We start from the raw sequence: 17,719 nt of genomic DNA, 5'->3' as shown, positions 1-17,719 counted from the left end.
ACATGAAAATTTGGCTGATATATTAAAACCGATAAATAATGGATTATTTCCTTCAGTTGAGACACTTCAGATGCTGTTGAAGGTTTTGAATCGCTTAAAAAATATGATTGGAATCACATCAAGAAGGACAATATGGTTAAGTGCGAGCAAGTCTGTCATATAGGCTACATAAAAATATCACGAGAACATTATAATTGTGTGCTTGGGACATTTCTTTTAATGGTGAGACTTTTGTTTTTGTAATCAGGCTCTCAAAAATGACATACAAATTTGGATTTAGATTTATCGGCCAATATATCGGTTATCGGCTTTCAGATATAAAGAATTATCGGTTACCGGTATCGGCCGAAATGTTCATATCGGTGCATCCCTACTATATATGCGGACAAGGCAAGATTTTTCATTTTAAGTAGTGTCAATGTAAATAGTTCAGTAATAAAACATTAAAAAGTTAACCGTTAATGTAATTAACAGTTCATTCAAAGTAGTAAAAGTTCAGTGAGCTTGAAGTCAGTTGGCAGGGCAGGTTTTGGATGAAAGCCAATGTTTTCATACATTTCGAAACATAATTTCAATCTTTCTGTTAGCTTGTTGGAAAGATGCAAAACAGTCTTGTGTCGAAAGCATCTTTCTTCATCGCCGGCCATTCAAAAGTAGGAGACGGACTCAAAAAAGCATCCAGCATCAGTAACAGTAATAACTCTCGAAATGTCAGGTTAATAGAGTGGAAAGGTTATGATGGCCTTACTTTTCAAGCACAGCACTGGTACTGTCTGCCAGCATGTTGACTAATCTGTACTTATCTCAAAGATTAACCGTGAGAAGATGAGAGAGAGAGAGAGGGATAGAGAGATGAGATGCAGGATCACGCCTGCGAAAAGATGCTTTATGGCTGATGCCTGCAGCTAACATCTCTCTCTCTCAGTCTCTCTCTCTCTCAGTCTCTCTCTCTCTCTCTCTCTCTCTCTCAGTCTCTCTCTCAGTCTCTCTCTCTCTCAGTCTCTCTCTCTCTCTCTCTCTCTCTCTCTCTCTCTCTCTCTCTCTCTCTCTCTCTCTCTCTCTCTCTCTGCTTTCGTTGGCTCTGGGCGTTAGCATTATCTCAGCACGCAGAAATCCAACAGTGTCATTTTTTTTTTTTTGCCTTTATCGTAATCTGCAGCTCTGCCTAAAGGTTTTCTGATCGTCCACAGTTTGCATCTCACTCTCCCTCAGTGGCTAAGGATCTTTTCCCAGCCTTATCGAGTTGTGATGTTGGAGGAGCAAACAGTCTAGCAATGAGTTTTTCCTGAAATATATCTCTGCATCATCTTCATCTTGTCACGAAGTATGCCGTGTGGAAAAAAGAAGTACGCCTTAGCATACTTTTAAAACAAGTACCTATTACGGGGATAATGTACTTTAAAAGAATATATATTTGAGAGGGAACTGAATGCAATGTTTTCGTACACTTAATTGCATGTGATTTACAATTAAGTTCTTTATAAAAAAATGTATGGTTTAAATTAATTTCAAATGTACATATTGAATTTATTAGTTTTTATTTTATTTAATTTTTTTACCGACTAAAGTAAGACATAAGTACAGCTTTATATTTAATAATCATAATAAATTAAAATATGTAATATTTAAATGCAATATCAAAAAACAATAAAATTATAATCAAGTTCTTCACATGTGCTTTAGTCATACTTATTATAGTCATATAGTACTTATTTAAAGCACGACAAAAGATTATATATATATATATATATACTTTTAAAAAGTACACTTTGTAATATATATATATATATATATACTTTTAAAAAGTACACTTTGTAATATATATATATATACTTTTAAAAAGTACACTGTAATATATATATATATATATATATATATACTTTTAAAAAGTACACTTTGTAATATATATATATATATATATATATATATACTTTTAAAAAGTACACTTTGTAATATATATATACTTTTAAAAAGTGCACTTTGTAATAAGCACGCTTCAAATCTTAAAGGTATATTATATATATATTTACTTTTCTGGGTGGCTGCTTTAAGACTCATAAGTCAAAAGAGCACACTCCCATATTGCTATGATATTCTCTCGGTTTTTGTTTGTATTAAATTTATAATAATAATACACTCTAAAAAAACTGCTGTTTTTTTTTAAACTGCTTTTAACCCAAATTTGGGTTATATATAATAGTTTATTCCCAACTATTGGGTTAGAAATTGTATTAATAAATTTAACCCAAATGCTAGGTTTGTCCATATTTGACCCAAATTTGCATTGAAACAACCCAGCAGTTTTTTTTAGAGTGTACTGATAATGATCCAAAATGTGCAGGAAAAGGTTGTTTGATTGTGCTCAGATGATCACCGCAATCAGCATGTTTCACCATGTGTTCAGTGTGAATCACTGTAAAACCCATATGCTACCACACATAAATAGTGTCTGACGAATAGCTCTTGCCACCAGCAAACCGCACTGGATTTCATCGTTTGATTTCACCTTAAAAGAGGCTGACGTTGGGATTTCAGAGTTCTGTTTTGGGCTTTAAGCATTCAAAATCCAATCGGACGAATATAGATCAAGCTGTTCTTCCGGTTCGGACTGCCTGTTCCAGGCTGTATTTCACTACCTCCCACTGCTAGATGGTTGACATTCAACACGATCTCCTATTGAAATCCATATAAATCCTCCTTGTGCAAGAACAGCCACTGAGTCACATCTCTAGATGTCCAAAACAGCACCACAGGGTTAGGATTTTTCGTCTCGCTAAACCGCGTTTGGCTCTGAGGTGTGAACGAGGAGGGATGGTAATAAGGTGGGAGTTTAGTTTGATATATTCTCTCCTAACCCAGCACTTATCATGGGAACAAAATGTACAACATTGCTGTGGTTTTGTTTCCCTTGCAGTTTGAGCCGTCCAGATGGCAGAAGTAGCTACTAGAGCTGGTGCTTTAGTCGAGCATTACCAGCAAATCTTTGACAAACGAGATATCCTCATTACCCCCTTTTAAGTTTGTTTTTAGTGGGTAAATGGATAAATGTTAAATTGAGCTAGCAAGTGCAGACACACGCACCGATTTCTATAGGGCTCTTTCTCACATCTCGCCTCATTGATTCTCATTAGCATCCCATAATGAGTCAATTAGTAATCCTCTGGTGCTCTTCGCGTGTCGGTCAAATATATATATATATATATATTTGCTCAATGAAATGAATGTACTATATTTTAATTTGATAATGTTTTGTATTTTTAGCCGATTTTTTTATACTAAATTATATTTACGCTGTATTTATAATTCATTTATTCACTTTTTGAGCATAGACCTGAAAATTAAATTTTCAACTTAAACTGTCGTAAATCTTGAATGCTTTAGAGCACAGACTGAAGTTTGATCTCTTTTCAAAGACGACACTTGGCAGAAGTGAAAAAAGTTTTAAAAAGAGAATTTTATGTGTATTGTTATGAAAAATGCACAAAAATACTATTTTCAATTTCTATATGAAATATATATTTTCAAATAAAAAAAATCAAGAAAATGACCGAAGAGCACCAACTGGCCAACACTTGCCCCAGTCTTCACCAGCTCTCTGAGGCTCTCCTTCAACAAGAAGCTCCCCGGGTCGAGTCCCGGCTCAGCCAGGAGGCCTTTGTGTGGATTTTGCATATTCTCCCCTGTGTCCGCATGGGTTTCCTCCAAGTGCTCCGGTTTCCCCCACAATCCACAGATGATCCAGACAATCCAAAGGTGAATTGGAGACTCTAAAGTGTCCGTAGGTGTGAAATGCCCATCCATTCAGGGTGTTTCCCCGCCTGTGGCCCAAGACACTGGGATTAGCTCCAGCGCCCCAAGATCCTCATAAGGATAAAGCGGTTTGGATGATGGATGGATGGATGGATGGAATTACCTCTACCTACATTTTTGCAAAACGCAAAAAAACATACCAACACATACAAATCACTGCAGCTTCCAGCTGAAATGAACAGTAGAGGCAGTAAAACAGCAAGCACTTTTAATCATTTTCATACAAAATTATGATTACAGGTGCAGATTATTGATTAATAAAGACTTATTTTTGCACAGTACTATATTATGATGGCAGAACACCAGCTTCATATATGTGTGGCTTTTCAGGCCCTGTTTACAGCTGGTATTAAGATGTGTTTTGGTGGATCGGATCACAAGTAGACGAGGGAAACACATTCCCGTTTAGACGGTGTTTTAATCCGTCTCTTCTGTCCACTTTTAACCACTTCTGTCCTGATTTCTTCAAGAGGAGGGTTTATGGGCGGGTAAATGTATGTGTTTTTCAGATCTTTTCATCTAATGGGCGTAAATAAGCTCACGCAATTTACATACGAACGTGACCGGAGATGACGGAAAGACATTGTGCTTGGTCAGTTTTTAATCTTCTAACCAAACTTGGGTCTCCAGCCGATAGTTTAAACCCCGTCTGGCCAGAGCTCTTCTCATAATGTTATACACATTAGTCCAGTAGACAGAGAGAAGACGATCTTCTGTGGCTGTTTGAACACATTCGATCACATGAGCGTTTACACTACAAAAGCAATCCTGTCGATCCCTCTGGAAGTGGTTGAAAGTGGACAAGCTCAAAACGTTTTAGACCCGTTTACTCCTGTATTTAGCGTCGTCCACTTGTGATCCGATCGACCAAAACGCATCTTAATACCAGGTGTAAACAGGGCCTTTGCTGTAGTAAACTTGCTCGATATCTCACCTGGTACAGCATTGCACTTGTGATGTGGAGCGAAAGGGTACCATTGAGTCCCATGAAACATAAGTCAAGATAAACGAGCTCAAAACCTTTTAGAAACAAGCGAAAATGACATGATTGTTTCAGTAAATATGTTTTTATGTCTTTTGTTAGCACTATTGGGTATGTTTAGGGTTTGATGTGGGTGGTATGATATTTCAAATGCATTAACCTTTTAGCACCACTCACGGGACATTTTAATTCAGAACTGCTGCAATACATACAACAACCAATGTAATAAAACATTGCCAGATTCACGTTCATCTGTCCCGGATCAAACTGAACACGCTTTTAGAGGCACTCATGGGGAATTTCACTTTGAAACTTGTGAAACGTGACCCTGGATCACAAAACCAGACACAAGTCTACATGGGTATATTTGTGGCAATAGCCAACAATACATTGTATGGGTAAAAATTATCGATTTTTCTTTTATGCCAAAAATCATGAGGATATTAATGAGATCATGATCCATGAAGATATTTAGTAAATTTCCTACCGTAAATATATAAAACATGTATTTTTGTGAGTGAATGCAGCACAATCACGAACATAAATGGACAACTTTAAAGGAGATTTTCTCAATGTTTAGATTTTTTTGGAACCTCAAATTCAAAATTGTAACCAAATATTGTCCTGTCCAAACAAACCATACATCAATGGAAAGCGTATTTATTCACCCTTCAGGTGATGTATAAATCTCAATTTAAAAATATTGACCCATGTGACTGGTTTTGTGGTCCAGGGTCACATATATCAGTAGCCCAATGGTGGTTGATTTATTTTGTAATATCACTGCAATGTGAGGGACTACTAGTATGCTTATTTGTAATACTCAAGGTCAGGTAAAGGGAGTGAAATATTCTCAGATAATAGGAACAAGAAGATTAGCAGTCCGATTAATATGGTGGTACATGAAAAAATATAGGAACTTTGCATTTAAGCACTTCAAAAAATCACAGAATGATCCATATATGAAACCCAGCCTCTATAATGCTTCAGAAAAAAAACACAAAAGCCACAGCATTCAGTATTTTAGTGTTTATTTCTACAATGTTTCTCCAGAGCAATGTTGAATCATGCAAATATTTCTGGGTTTGCTTTTGTCCTTTCAACGAAAGATTTTCACAATGGTCTTGTATTCTTCATACATTTCAAAGGGTTAAAATGTCTTTCAGTGTAGCATTGAGTTTCTTCATGATTTATTGTCTATGAGAGCAAATCGATGTCCTGCCCCATCACTGTCGGCCTGCTGTTGTTCTGCACATGAAGTATACAAAAACATTTATTTTATTATTTGCACACTGTCATTTTCGACGCCACTGAAACTTTTACCAAGTTATAGCAAACTTGTGCTAATTGAACGTATTACTACACAATATTTGTCACAATTCTAAAAAGTAGCACAGATACCAACTTTTCTGTTATATCCATGCAAAAGGCCCTTTCAAACATTGTCGTCAACACTTTTATTCTTTTAATTTTAACAACACAAGAGCAAAACAGTTCCAGCACATCACCTTTTGCTACCTTTCTTCGAACAAGAATACAAAATCGAACAAATATAATAAAAATGTTAATTGCGCAAGACTTGTGTGGAACAGGGTAGTACATTCCACTTTATTGTCATTTGAGTCTAAATGCGAAGTATACCAGGTTTAGCAGCTAGTAACATTTTTAATATGTAACTAATGGCTCAAATAAAAGGATCTTATATAGAAATTCAATTGGACCTTAATTCCCTGACACAAAGCAGCAGATTTTTTTTAGACATCACTAACCCATTAGTTATGAAACATAAATATGACACATTCATTTAACACACCCTTCCTGCACATACATTAACAAACTGGATGTTAAAGACAACATGAAGTGGGGTTTAAAACACTTTTTAACAATATTTTTACTAATAACCATAATTAACATTTTAATGTAAAACAGGATGTTTAATGAGAAAAAACAATTGAGGGCATCAACTGAATTACTTTGATTGTGAAGTGTCTCTTACTGTACCAGAATGAAGTCAGGTGTTTTGGAGGGGAAAGAGGGATTGAAAGTAAGAGGGATTTTGTAATGTAATCAAAAAATAAAACCTTTTTAGAGGTTAGAAATCTTTGATTTGAATAATGTGCAGAGTCGGTAAGACCAGTCGTGCACAGTAAGACTAGAAATGTGTATTTAAATAAGTTAATTTTGATTTCATGTTGACTTTTGAATATTACACAGTGAATGGTATACCTGAGAAATCCTTCACTCGGTAAGCAAAGCACACGTATGTCAACAAAGACATCTATGAAAGAGAACATCATCTGGAAAGCATAGCGTTCTTTTTTAAGCATCGCATACATCTGATAAACATCTTGAAAAGAGCAAATTCATATATAAAAAATGTCAATCGATCTAACGTCTGACAGGAACTTGTCCAAGACATGTGTCCAAAACTGACATCTTCTAGAGGAAATCAAAAAGACGTCTCAAGTGAAATACGTGTGCTATCAGGGCCTCCATCCGTGATGCTCAGAGAGAACGCAAAAAAGAGGAAATGTGTGTAATGTGGTATTGTATTGTTCTTACGGTATGAACTGTATGTCAACACACAAAGGCTGAATGGTTTTTTAAACTGTGCTTCTGGGAGCCGTCATGTCTAAATCGCTCTTGTATTTAGCGGGACACCCACAGCCCTGTTTCTCAATGCAAGATTTGAAATATTTCGTATTAGGTGACGCAGGGCCAAGGACTGCATGCCTAGATAGAGAGGAATTACATGGATTGCATGTATATGTTACTCTAAAGAGAGTTTTTGCATCTACCATTCAAACCTCCCTAACAGTCTTCTGCAATTAAGTGACTTTTTCTTCATAGTTTGGGATTAATAGTGAGCAAACTGAGATTTGACAGTGCTGTTTCTCCAAAATATTATAATTAAACACTGTAACGCTACAGTATTAAATAAATAACAAAAAGGTCAAGACCTAAATGAATAATACAACACACGTATAAAGTAATCAATAAGTCATATCCACTGACCGACCACAGGGATACACAAGCACGAAACAATACCAACACAGCTCCTACTGTGCTTCTGAAACCACGTTAAGTCTCCACGTGAAATGTTTTAGCTGTTTTTTCCAAAGTTTTTCAAATCTTTCTGATTTCATTCATTTTTTTTTCCCCGCCAAAAAAGTCAACATATTGCTCCATATTTTCATAGAAGAGTTTGCCTTATATTTTCATAGAAGAGTTTTTTCAATGTCGTTTTGGTTTAATTATACGTGGAAAACATGGTTGACGCACAATCAGCAGACTTAGTCGATTGTCTTACACGTTCCCTCAGAGATACTCTTCATCGGGAACAGTTTCACGCTGTCAACTCTCCTTGGGATGCTCTTGGAGCACTTGTACGCACTTTTCCTAATGATGCTTCGCAAGGACTTGAGTCCTTATTGTCATCTAGTGATCCCAAGTATATGTGCAAGGTAGGTTAATTCAAGTGACCTCTCTACACGCATATTTCAATTGGCGTCGTGACCAGGATCCGACCGCTGTTGCCGTTGCTGTCACGGGAGGCGCGCTCATAGCCGCCATTGGAGGAAGCCGAGCTGTTGGTGGATGTAGAGGAGAAGTGCGCCATCACCGGCTCCATCACGATCCCTTTAGCTACTCCACACACAGGCGACAAGCTCTGCTGCTTCAATCGGTCCACCAACTCATCTTCTTCAGAGGAAGAAGAGCTAAGCTCAGCCTGACGGTTATTCATCACCGCGCCGCCGTTGCAGTTCCCGGCCGAGGCGTGCGTCGTGTTCCCGTTCTCCGTGTCGAGCATCCAGCAGTGGCTGAAGTAGCTAAAGACGTCTTTGACGGAGCATCGGTGGTCCTGCTCGATGGACAGCAGACAGCGAAACATGCGGAGCGCGTCGTCAGTGAAACGACGCCACTGCGAAGGCACCGCGCTGGTCCGCCTCCGCCGCTGCTGCCAGCGCACAAACTCCTCGTAGAAGGCGTCGGACGGCAGCGCTTTCTCCCACGGGAAGTTCCCGGTGAGCATGCAGAACAGAAGCACGCCAAAGGCCCACACGTCGGTGCTGTAGTCCACGCACAGGCCCTCCTGTCGACCGGGGTCGCACAGTTCTGGCGCCGTGTACGGGATGGTCCCGCTCACCCGCTTCACCGGAGAGCCGGCGCGCCTCGTCATGCCAAAATCTGAGAGTTTCACCTTCCGGCAATCTTTGTCAAAGATGAGGACGTTCTCCGGCTTTATGTCACGATGCACCAGCTTCTTGCAGTGCAGGTAATCCAGAGCAATCGCCACCTGGTGCACACACCGCTTGGCAACGTTCTCCGGCAGTCCCACCTACGCACAAGGAGAGAGTACAGAATTAGGCGCCATGTGGTTACATAATGGATATTATCATGATTCTCACAGACTGACAAATTTGAAGACTTTTTGTAATGCAGCAACAAGTTTGCAGGGAACACAAAGTCCTCATTTAGCTTGCCAACTACGTTCAATGGGAAGTAGCTGAAGCCTGCTCAGAAAGTTGCTAAATCTCCCTAGAGAGCGGCTACATATATAAATGATGTAAATGTAAAGTTCATGTATAGTTCATATATAAATGAACTAAATAATAGCTTTTTTACAACAAAAATGAACCATCACAGAACTTACTTAAGCTGGACTGTGACGCTATTTTCTTCTAGAAACAAACTTTGTTGCATTATTTTCCTGTTATCTCTGTAAAGCTGAAACAATCTGCATTGTAAAAAGCGCTGTATAAATAAAGGGGACTTGACTACATGATACGCTCATTTACATATTAGTGACATTGTTACATTGTATCTGTCTAGAGTCAGCCCTTTACGTTTCTTTGTTTCACTCCTACTCTCTGTGCTCCACATTCTTTATTTTAATACAGCCTAATCCCCTATAAATCTGTTCTCATTTACATATTTCTCTGTTTATATTGTCAGGCAATGGAACGAGAATATGAAATAGTGACTGAAACGAAGCCCATTAAGATTATGTGTGTCACTTCTATGCTGCTGCTCTATTTACATGATTTATATTTATATTAAAATGATCGTTTGTCTTTCCTATTTTTTTTTTGACAGCGCACAGCCTCAACTGAAAGCGCTGTCTTAGCCATTCTCTGCAGTGGGAAAGCATGACCCCATGCTCATGGGAGAGTACAAGTCTGGGAAACTAAATAGAGGTTTGCCACGTGGCGCTTTACAAAAAAAAAAAAAAAAAAAAAAAGTTGCTAAATGTGTCTTAAAAGTCGTTTAATCTAGCGTCAAAGTCACTAGGTTGTCAACACTGAACCAAGTAAAAAGGGGAAGATACAGAGATGCAAAATAGTAATCAAACAAAACCCTAACCCTAATTATTAAACTTCACCATGTAAATTGTCCAGACATGAATGAGACTCAAATCATGCGTCACACATTGAAGAGGATCATTACAGAAGGGGAAAAATCCCATAGATTTGCATTAAAGGAGGCACCTGAGTCATATCTACTGACAAGAATATCATAAAGACTTGAGGATGAGCTCTTTTGGCTTAATGCCAGTAAGCAACCACCCAGTACATCCTCGTCACCACATAGCAATGCACTAACAACCAGTCTAAAAACTGTAGCAACTACCTAGCAACACCCTGGCAATCACCCAAAACAACCAATAACATCGTAATAATGAGATTTGCATTGCTTTATATGACTTAATTTTTGGTACAACATGGTGTGATAATGGTAGAAGTTTATTGGTACAACATAGTTTTCAATTCGTTATACATGTTTAAAATGACAATAAAGGTAATCTAAATATCTAAAATCTAAATTTAACATACTGTTCAATAAGAAATTAAAAATATCTTCACAGAACCAAATCATTTTAATGCTTTCATTTAGGACTTTTTTAGCACACAGTCTGAATATGTCTATTAGAAGAGATTCAAGCGAGGTACAGAAGTTCTCGTTGTCTCACCTGCGGAGGAATAATGTCAAAGAGATCGCCTGCCAGCGCATACTCTTGAGCGAAGATGTAGTATTCATCAGTCTCGAAGGCGATGCCAAACATGTTGATGATGAAAGGACAGGGTGACAGGTAAAGAGAGATGCTGTACTCGCGAAGGAAACTCTTCAGCTTAGTGGTTTTCTTTCGCAAGAATTTCAGGGCCATTTTCGTGCCTGGAGGGAAGGAAGAGAGGTAGAGGTTAACATTGCTTAGCTTTTAAAGCATTGCTGATTATTCCGCCGCTGACACAAAGCTAATGGCCTACTTGCAAGATCTGAATGTGCTCTTTTCAAATGTCACGCAGAGACAATGTCAAGTCGTGTATTAATATGGGAATCAACTTTTCAAGGTAACAGCTTTCTTTGACTATAAATTCTAAAGCAAGTTTGAAAGAATACCTGAAGCAAAAAAAGCTAGTCTATTTTCTGTTGGTTAATTCTGCTATAACTTTTTTTGCTCATTAAAGCCATGAAAGCAAGAATGCAAACAGTTCTAGCTACACACTTTGATTAATTGCATTGTCCAACTGCAGTAAACACATTGTATTATGTAGGGGCACCAGTAGATGTTCCTTGCAGTAAAAACTGTTTCAGTGCATCAATGCATCAAATGACTTTCACTAGTAAAATGAGGAGTGCGGTCTCAGACGGACCATCCCCAATCCACGGCAGGCTCGAATAAGATTGGAAGACATCTGCACTGGTTTTTATCAGCCCACCGATAAACAAAATCATGTTTAAAATGTAACAGATGCATCTGAGGAAGAACTTTCACACCTGACACGTTTGGAGGGTTTGTTTCGGATCCTGATGCGTTTTCTCCCTAAGTTTGGTTCATTTAGGCATATTTGAACACAACAATCGCTCTTGGATCTGCACCAAAACAATCGGTCCAAGATTGCCTGAATGAGGCGGTCCAACCCAATGGACCAACAAACTAGGCTGTCTCTCAATATGGGGAATGGGTCCGAGCGCCGAACGGGCCACCTGTATGACCAAGGACCTTAGAATCATCCCCCCCCCCCCCCACTTACGTACATTACGTGAAAGGCAGAAGCCTCTCAAAATGAATCATGGGTTAACCTGGAGCAAAGACGAAGTGAAATTCCTAACTGAAATTTGATCAGACAAACATATTTCAGAACAACTGTCCAAGACACATGAAAATACCCAATTTACAAGGTGTTTAGCGAGCGTCTCTAAGAGATGGGCTTTGATCATCTGATTTAGTCCTGACGGATAACCGCTATGAGCAGAATCCCAGAGGCAGGAATATAAACTGGTGCGCTTTAACCAATGAGAGGACGGTTTAATCACATGTGACTTGTGTTTTGGTCCATTTCTAAATGCTGCCCTGTATAAGCGAACCAAACCAAGAAAAAAATTGCAACACTGTAACAATTTTAATCCCCGTTTAGGAACAAAGCAAGCGATCTACAGGTCTGAAAACGCTCTTAGATATCCACATGCAGAACTGTGTATTCCACTTGGTTTTCTGTCTGTGAAATATTGTGAAATATTTACAAAAACGACACATTTCCATCTATTTCCCCAGACACTCGTGCCATATGCCATATTTTAAATCTGTATCGTTTTCTGCTGTTCAATTTTTTAGGCATATTTACTCACTAAATGGGACAAACTGTGACTGTCAGTCACATAGTCTCATCAATGCCTTGAACAAAAAAAAGACAGATTTTGCTTGAGAATCACTAGAGAAGTCCTTTGCATAACACTGCAGATGGTTAGCAGCTGCTAGGCACTTAAAAGGAAGGTCAAATGGCAAGAGGAACCCCCGCCCCCAACTTTGTTATTACATAACACAACAGACAGCAGAAGCTGCCTGTGTGTACGAGATAAAGGCCTTCACAAAGGACCTTCATCAGAAGCACAGCCGACAGCTGCACCTGCTCAGGCAGATGATAGACAATAGGGGCTTTTGCACCGGAGGAACCTAGTTCCTAGTTCCTTGAACTTTATCTTTGGCTTGTTTGCACCGCAGGGACTGGGAACGAACCTAGTTCTAGGAACGGATGAACTAAATTAACTCCTTCAGAGAAGGGTCTAACCCAACACAATAGAAACTACCAATAAAGTAAGTGTACGCTGATTGGTCGAACACATCCCATTCGAAACAGCACCTAACATTTTTAAAAACCGTGGAAAGTTTAAAGTGGAAAGTGTTTTATATTGTTACAAGACATAAACATACAGAGAGCTAATGTTAACGGCATTTACCTGTCACCTTTGTCTGCGTGTTGTGTTGTTTAACACTGCAAGTTGTCGTAGGAGATTTCATCTTTTAGCCCTCTCCGTCGCATAACTTATACGTCTACATTCCATCACGAATCCAATGACACACAACAAAACAGCTCTAATCACGCCGTCCTCCATTCTCCAGTAGTTGACGTTGTTGAATGCGGCACTTAAATGACGTCACTGTCGGCTGGCTTACGTTACTTCAGTGTTCCTACTGGCGGACCAGGAAAATGGCCTTGGGGAAATTTAGATCTCGGTGGCTAGTTCCTTTAACTGCGAAAGCTCCTAATCTGGGACTGCATTAGGTGGAAACGAATTGGGAATTGTCGAATTACAATTTGTAGTTGATCACAGAAAACGCAAATGCAGTACATCTTTCTGATGTACTGAGACACTACAGTGTAGTCCTCTGTGCAAACAAAGATTTGTAAAGACATGTAATGGTTTGACAAACTCATTGTTGACATATTTCCTATATATATATACCTAAGGGCTTGTCCTTTTTTTAAATAGCAAAAATACTTTTTAAATAATCAGAGCCTGGTAATCCATGATGTTATCCATGCTAGTTGGTTGCAGGTGATATTCTGCTGCATTACATTCTGAGTGTCTGAACTTCCTACTTGGAAAAGTGTAATTGAACACCACTTGAAGTCAGACTTTCAACTTGGGAAATTGTGCAGAAATCCACAATTATGATTTCTCCCAAAGATGCAGGTGTATGACATCAGTTAATAATAAACATTCACTTTTAAGCCATTGAAATACATCAGTGAGTTCCTACATTACAAGATAATTAAGCCGTAGGTGTGTAAAACACAGTATGAAACACATTATCTTCTCTGCTGATAACTGTACAACTGCAGAACAAATGTTAGCATTGCACAGCATCGTTTATTCTCTGCAATTTAGTTGCTTGGAGACGTCTGTTGTTCACAAACCGAAACGATAGCACTCTACAACCTTCAGCCAAATCGAACATTTTAGAGGTCAGAAGTCAGAGATGTTATGTACAACCTGTAGGAGTATTGGATGGAGTATTAAAGTGAGAACTTAAGGAGGTACAGTACAATACATAACCCTGAGCAGTAGACTTTCATCAATATTTGAATCCATTTTAATGGAAGAGACAAACTATATATATATATATATGCATAAAGCAATTCTGGAACACAAAACAATTAATTACAGTCTGAGAATTCCCACAAATAACATGAAACTGTCAAGAACAGCGGAGCCCTTAAAGCAAACTGCCAAAACAGCAAATACAAATTCAGTTCACTCCTCTAGTGATATTCCAGTTGGTAAACACACTTTCTCTGAAGGATGTCCCATGATATAGATGCAAAATCTGTCCGGTATTAGAGCAGATATCCTGAGATGTAAATTTTATGACAGCTCACGAGACGAGTTCTGCTGAGGCCAGCGGGATAGTGGATTCCTCGAACTGCCCCCACAATACATTGCAGCATCAATCCTCTAAGCATGGCCCATACTGCATGTAAATAATAAATAAGGTGAGACTGATGGGGATTTTGGATGCTGACAGATGGTGTGTTTTGCATCTCTTTGAAATCTGGAGAATGCACAAGCTAAACAGGCGGCACTTTATAGGCTGGAGACCATAAATCCGCTTCTAAAAAAAAAGGTAAACGTGACGTCTTGATCAGAACATGTGGATATCCTGAAAGAAGCTGAAACTGTAGCTGGGAGGAGGTGCTTGGTTTTTAAGCTATGCCTTCATGATGGTCACCATCATACCGTATGTTTTGGTAGTTGGTTGCCAGATTTGGTTGCTGGTGTTCCAACAATCATAAGAAGCAGTTTAATCACACACATCCCAGTCAAGTACAGGTGCTGGATCTCATATATAATGCAAGTAACAAAGTAAAGATTCGCACACCGGAGAGCTCCCATTTACATGATTTATTAATATGTGACGTTTCGGGCCTTTCGCGGCCCTTCCTCAGACTAGTTAGTCTGAGGAAGGGCTGCGAAAGGCCTGAAATGTCACATATTAATAAATCATGTAAATGGGAGCTCTCCGGTGTGCAGATCTTTACTTTGTTACTGGTGTTCCAACAAGGCCTTAACCAGCAAGACTTCCTTGGCCATGAAGCACCTCCAGACAAAAAACATATTGGTTGACTAGCTTCACCATCTCCTTTTCACAAAGAACAGCATGGTCATACTGTAATCAAAAGGCTTTTAGTTTACAACTGTAGCAAAAAAAACAAAACAAAAAAAAACATAGCAGCTCAGACGGAGATGTGAGCTGCCAAAAAATGCTACATAGAGAACGGCACTTGTATTTGTCTGGTGAATCTATGTACACTGTACATACCTATGTATAACTGTACACAAGACCATCTATTCAGAAGTCAAACAGACTAAACTTCTATGTCAGATGGACTCGTGTCCATTCCAAAAGCTCTCGTGTGAGAGCGTACGTGGTCTAGAGGATCTTGAAAATATGACAGATGACTGATAAATAATGCATGATTTCATAGGACGGAGAGAAATGTGTGCTTGTGTGTTTGTAAGTGTAGGTGGATTTCATTTTTGTGTACAAACATTCTCAGTCAGTTTGAATAGGAAAAATTCACATAGGAAAGAAAAAAAACACAAATGAGACCCTTTTCATATCTCAAGACATCAATTACTATTAAATGGAGAGCAAAGTCTGCAGAAGGCCCAGTAGCTTACGAATTGTGTGTACTGCTTTTATGGTGCTTGGCAGACCCTGGCAATTATGTGCTTTCATATACTTTTATTACTTATAGTCTTTCAATTTGCATGGAGGTTCTGAACTGTAAAAAATAAAAAAGCCCTGTAAATGAATGGTAAAAAACAAATTTATTATTTTCAATAAAACAACATCTAAACCTCTGTTAATTCTCAACAAGAACTTCTTTACATGTATGAAAGAAACTGGTTTCACACTGAAAGGGCCTTAAGACTGCGGCTGGAAGTCAGTACTTGTGTTTCTGCTCGTCTCTACTCTTTTTTTTCTGGTCTTGTTTCTCTATTCTTCAGTGATTCTGTTTGTCAGGTGTTCATCAGTGTCTGAATTAACTCAAATATTTTTATTCACTCTGTCAAGTGGTCTATATTAGTGAACTAATGTAAAGGAATAGTGAATGATGGTATGAGGTGTGATTTTGAACACAGCCTCTAAAAGTCGACTTTGAGCGCTGTTAATTCACAGTACATTACTGTAGGATACTTTCTCGAAAATGACAAATATGACACATAATGCATTGTTTTCTACGGTATATTACTGATTTAATGGAAAATTGTATGTTAATTTCAGAATTTGGCATTTTTTACAGCAAGGTTTTACAATGTAGATAAGAAGTTTTTTAGAATGTGTTTTTAGAAAGATGTTTCATCTCAACAATTGGCATGTTGTTGAAAAGCCAGTGATGAACATACTGTGCTTCTATACCCTCACAAAATTATCAAGCCCTGTCTATAGCATCCATGCTGTCCATCCCCTTCAACCTACCTCTGATCTTGTGAATGACCAGGTCCACCTTGCCGTAGGTGCCCTTCCCAAGCTCCCTGATGACCTCATAGTATTTATTAAAGTCCAGCTTCTCCAGGTTCTCCGCAGTGATGAGCTGCAGCTCTTCCAGGATGTCAATAGAGGAACGGGACATGTGAGGTGAGGAGCTCATTATTCCAGAGACGGAGAGGCCAGTTACCACGACAACGGTGATGATTTAAAAATCTAAAGGCAGGAGAAGGAAAAAAAGAGGAGATTGTTGATAAACATGATAAAATAGCCTAAAATAACTATTTCCACACAGCTGAACCTGACTGCATTGGACAAACACTTTATCAGTAACATCACAGTTACAGAGATTGTGGGCATTGGTTAGCAACACAAACAAGTCTTTATATAACCTCATGCATCCTGCAGTTCACTGATCTTCTGTCTGTTCTGTGGAGGCCCTTTCATGTGCTCGACATCACAGACTGTATCTCAAATGAGAACGCATGAGAGGAACTGAGCAGAACAAAAGATTAGAGCGCACAGACCCGGGCCGATCCCTTTTGTAATGCTAAAATCATAGTCCCATAGGGCTTTTTATTTCCGCACCACGAAACACTCTCCGAAAGGTGTTAGAGGACAAACTGGCCTGTTGCATAACACCATGTTCTATTGTTTCATCTAACATGCACTATATCGGCTCAGTCAAAAAGAACAATATGAGAAGAATATCATTCATAAAGTAAGTATGTAGTTACAATGCACATCAAATAGTACAAACACAGTCTAAGAGGCTGGGAATTTGCGTCTGACACCATTTGTGAACATGAATGACACCCAAAACATGAAGCTATTGCATGCTATTACTTTTCTAAGCAACTTAAGATTGTCAAAAAATGGTGACCAATGGCCAGTATGATGCCGATATGTGTAACATAATTTAATAATAGAAAATTTGGTTAAACTGTATTTTAAGGTGTCCTTGTTACAGTGTAGTTACACAATTAAGTTTGAGCATTATTAATGAACAACAGGTACTTACTATAGGGTTAGGACTATGGTTTGTTTTAGGGTTAGTTGCTTGTAATAATTTAATTGCATAATTTAATGTTAGTAAGTACATTTAACATGTGTAACAAGGAGGACACTGTAAATTAAAGTGTTACCGAAAA

General features: G+C 38.6%; 2 protein-coding genes across 2 annotated transcripts in view; both read right to left on the bottom strand.

The window, feature by feature from the left end:
- LOC307160335 (splicing factor U2AF 65 kDa subunit-like) overlaps positions 1-17,719 on the bottom strand; it is a 161,556-nt gene that overhangs the window by 96,860 nt on the left and 46,977 nt on the right. The gene's annotated exons all lie outside the window — the stretch shown is intronic.
- The window catches only part of unm_sa1261 (un-named sa1261), an 18,278-nt gene continuing 8,511 nt past the window's right edge, over positions 7,953-17,719 (bottom strand). Inside the window, exons 2-4 of the mRNA XM_079884995.1 lie at positions 16,560-16,784; positions 10,764-10,966; positions 7,953-9,131 (exon numbers count right to left, since the gene is read on the bottom strand). Coding sequence (XP_079741121.1) covers positions 8,280-9,131; positions 10,764-10,966; positions 16,560-16,731 — 1,227 coding nt within the window. The 5' untranslated portion in view covers positions 16,732-16,784 and the 3' untranslated portion in view covers positions 7,953-8,279. The remainder of the gene's footprint in view (positions 9,132-10,763; positions 10,967-16,559; positions 16,785-17,719) is intronic.

This window comes from Squalius cephalus (genome assembly GCF_949319135.1).
Source record: "Squalius cephalus genome assembly, chromosome: 1".
Classification (NCBI taxonomy): Eukaryota; Metazoa; Chordata; class Actinopteri; order Cypriniformes; family Leuciscidae; genus Squalius; species Squalius cephalus.
The sequence above is the reverse complement of the archived record's forward strand: the minus strand, read 5'-3'. Positions and strand labels throughout refer to the sequence as shown.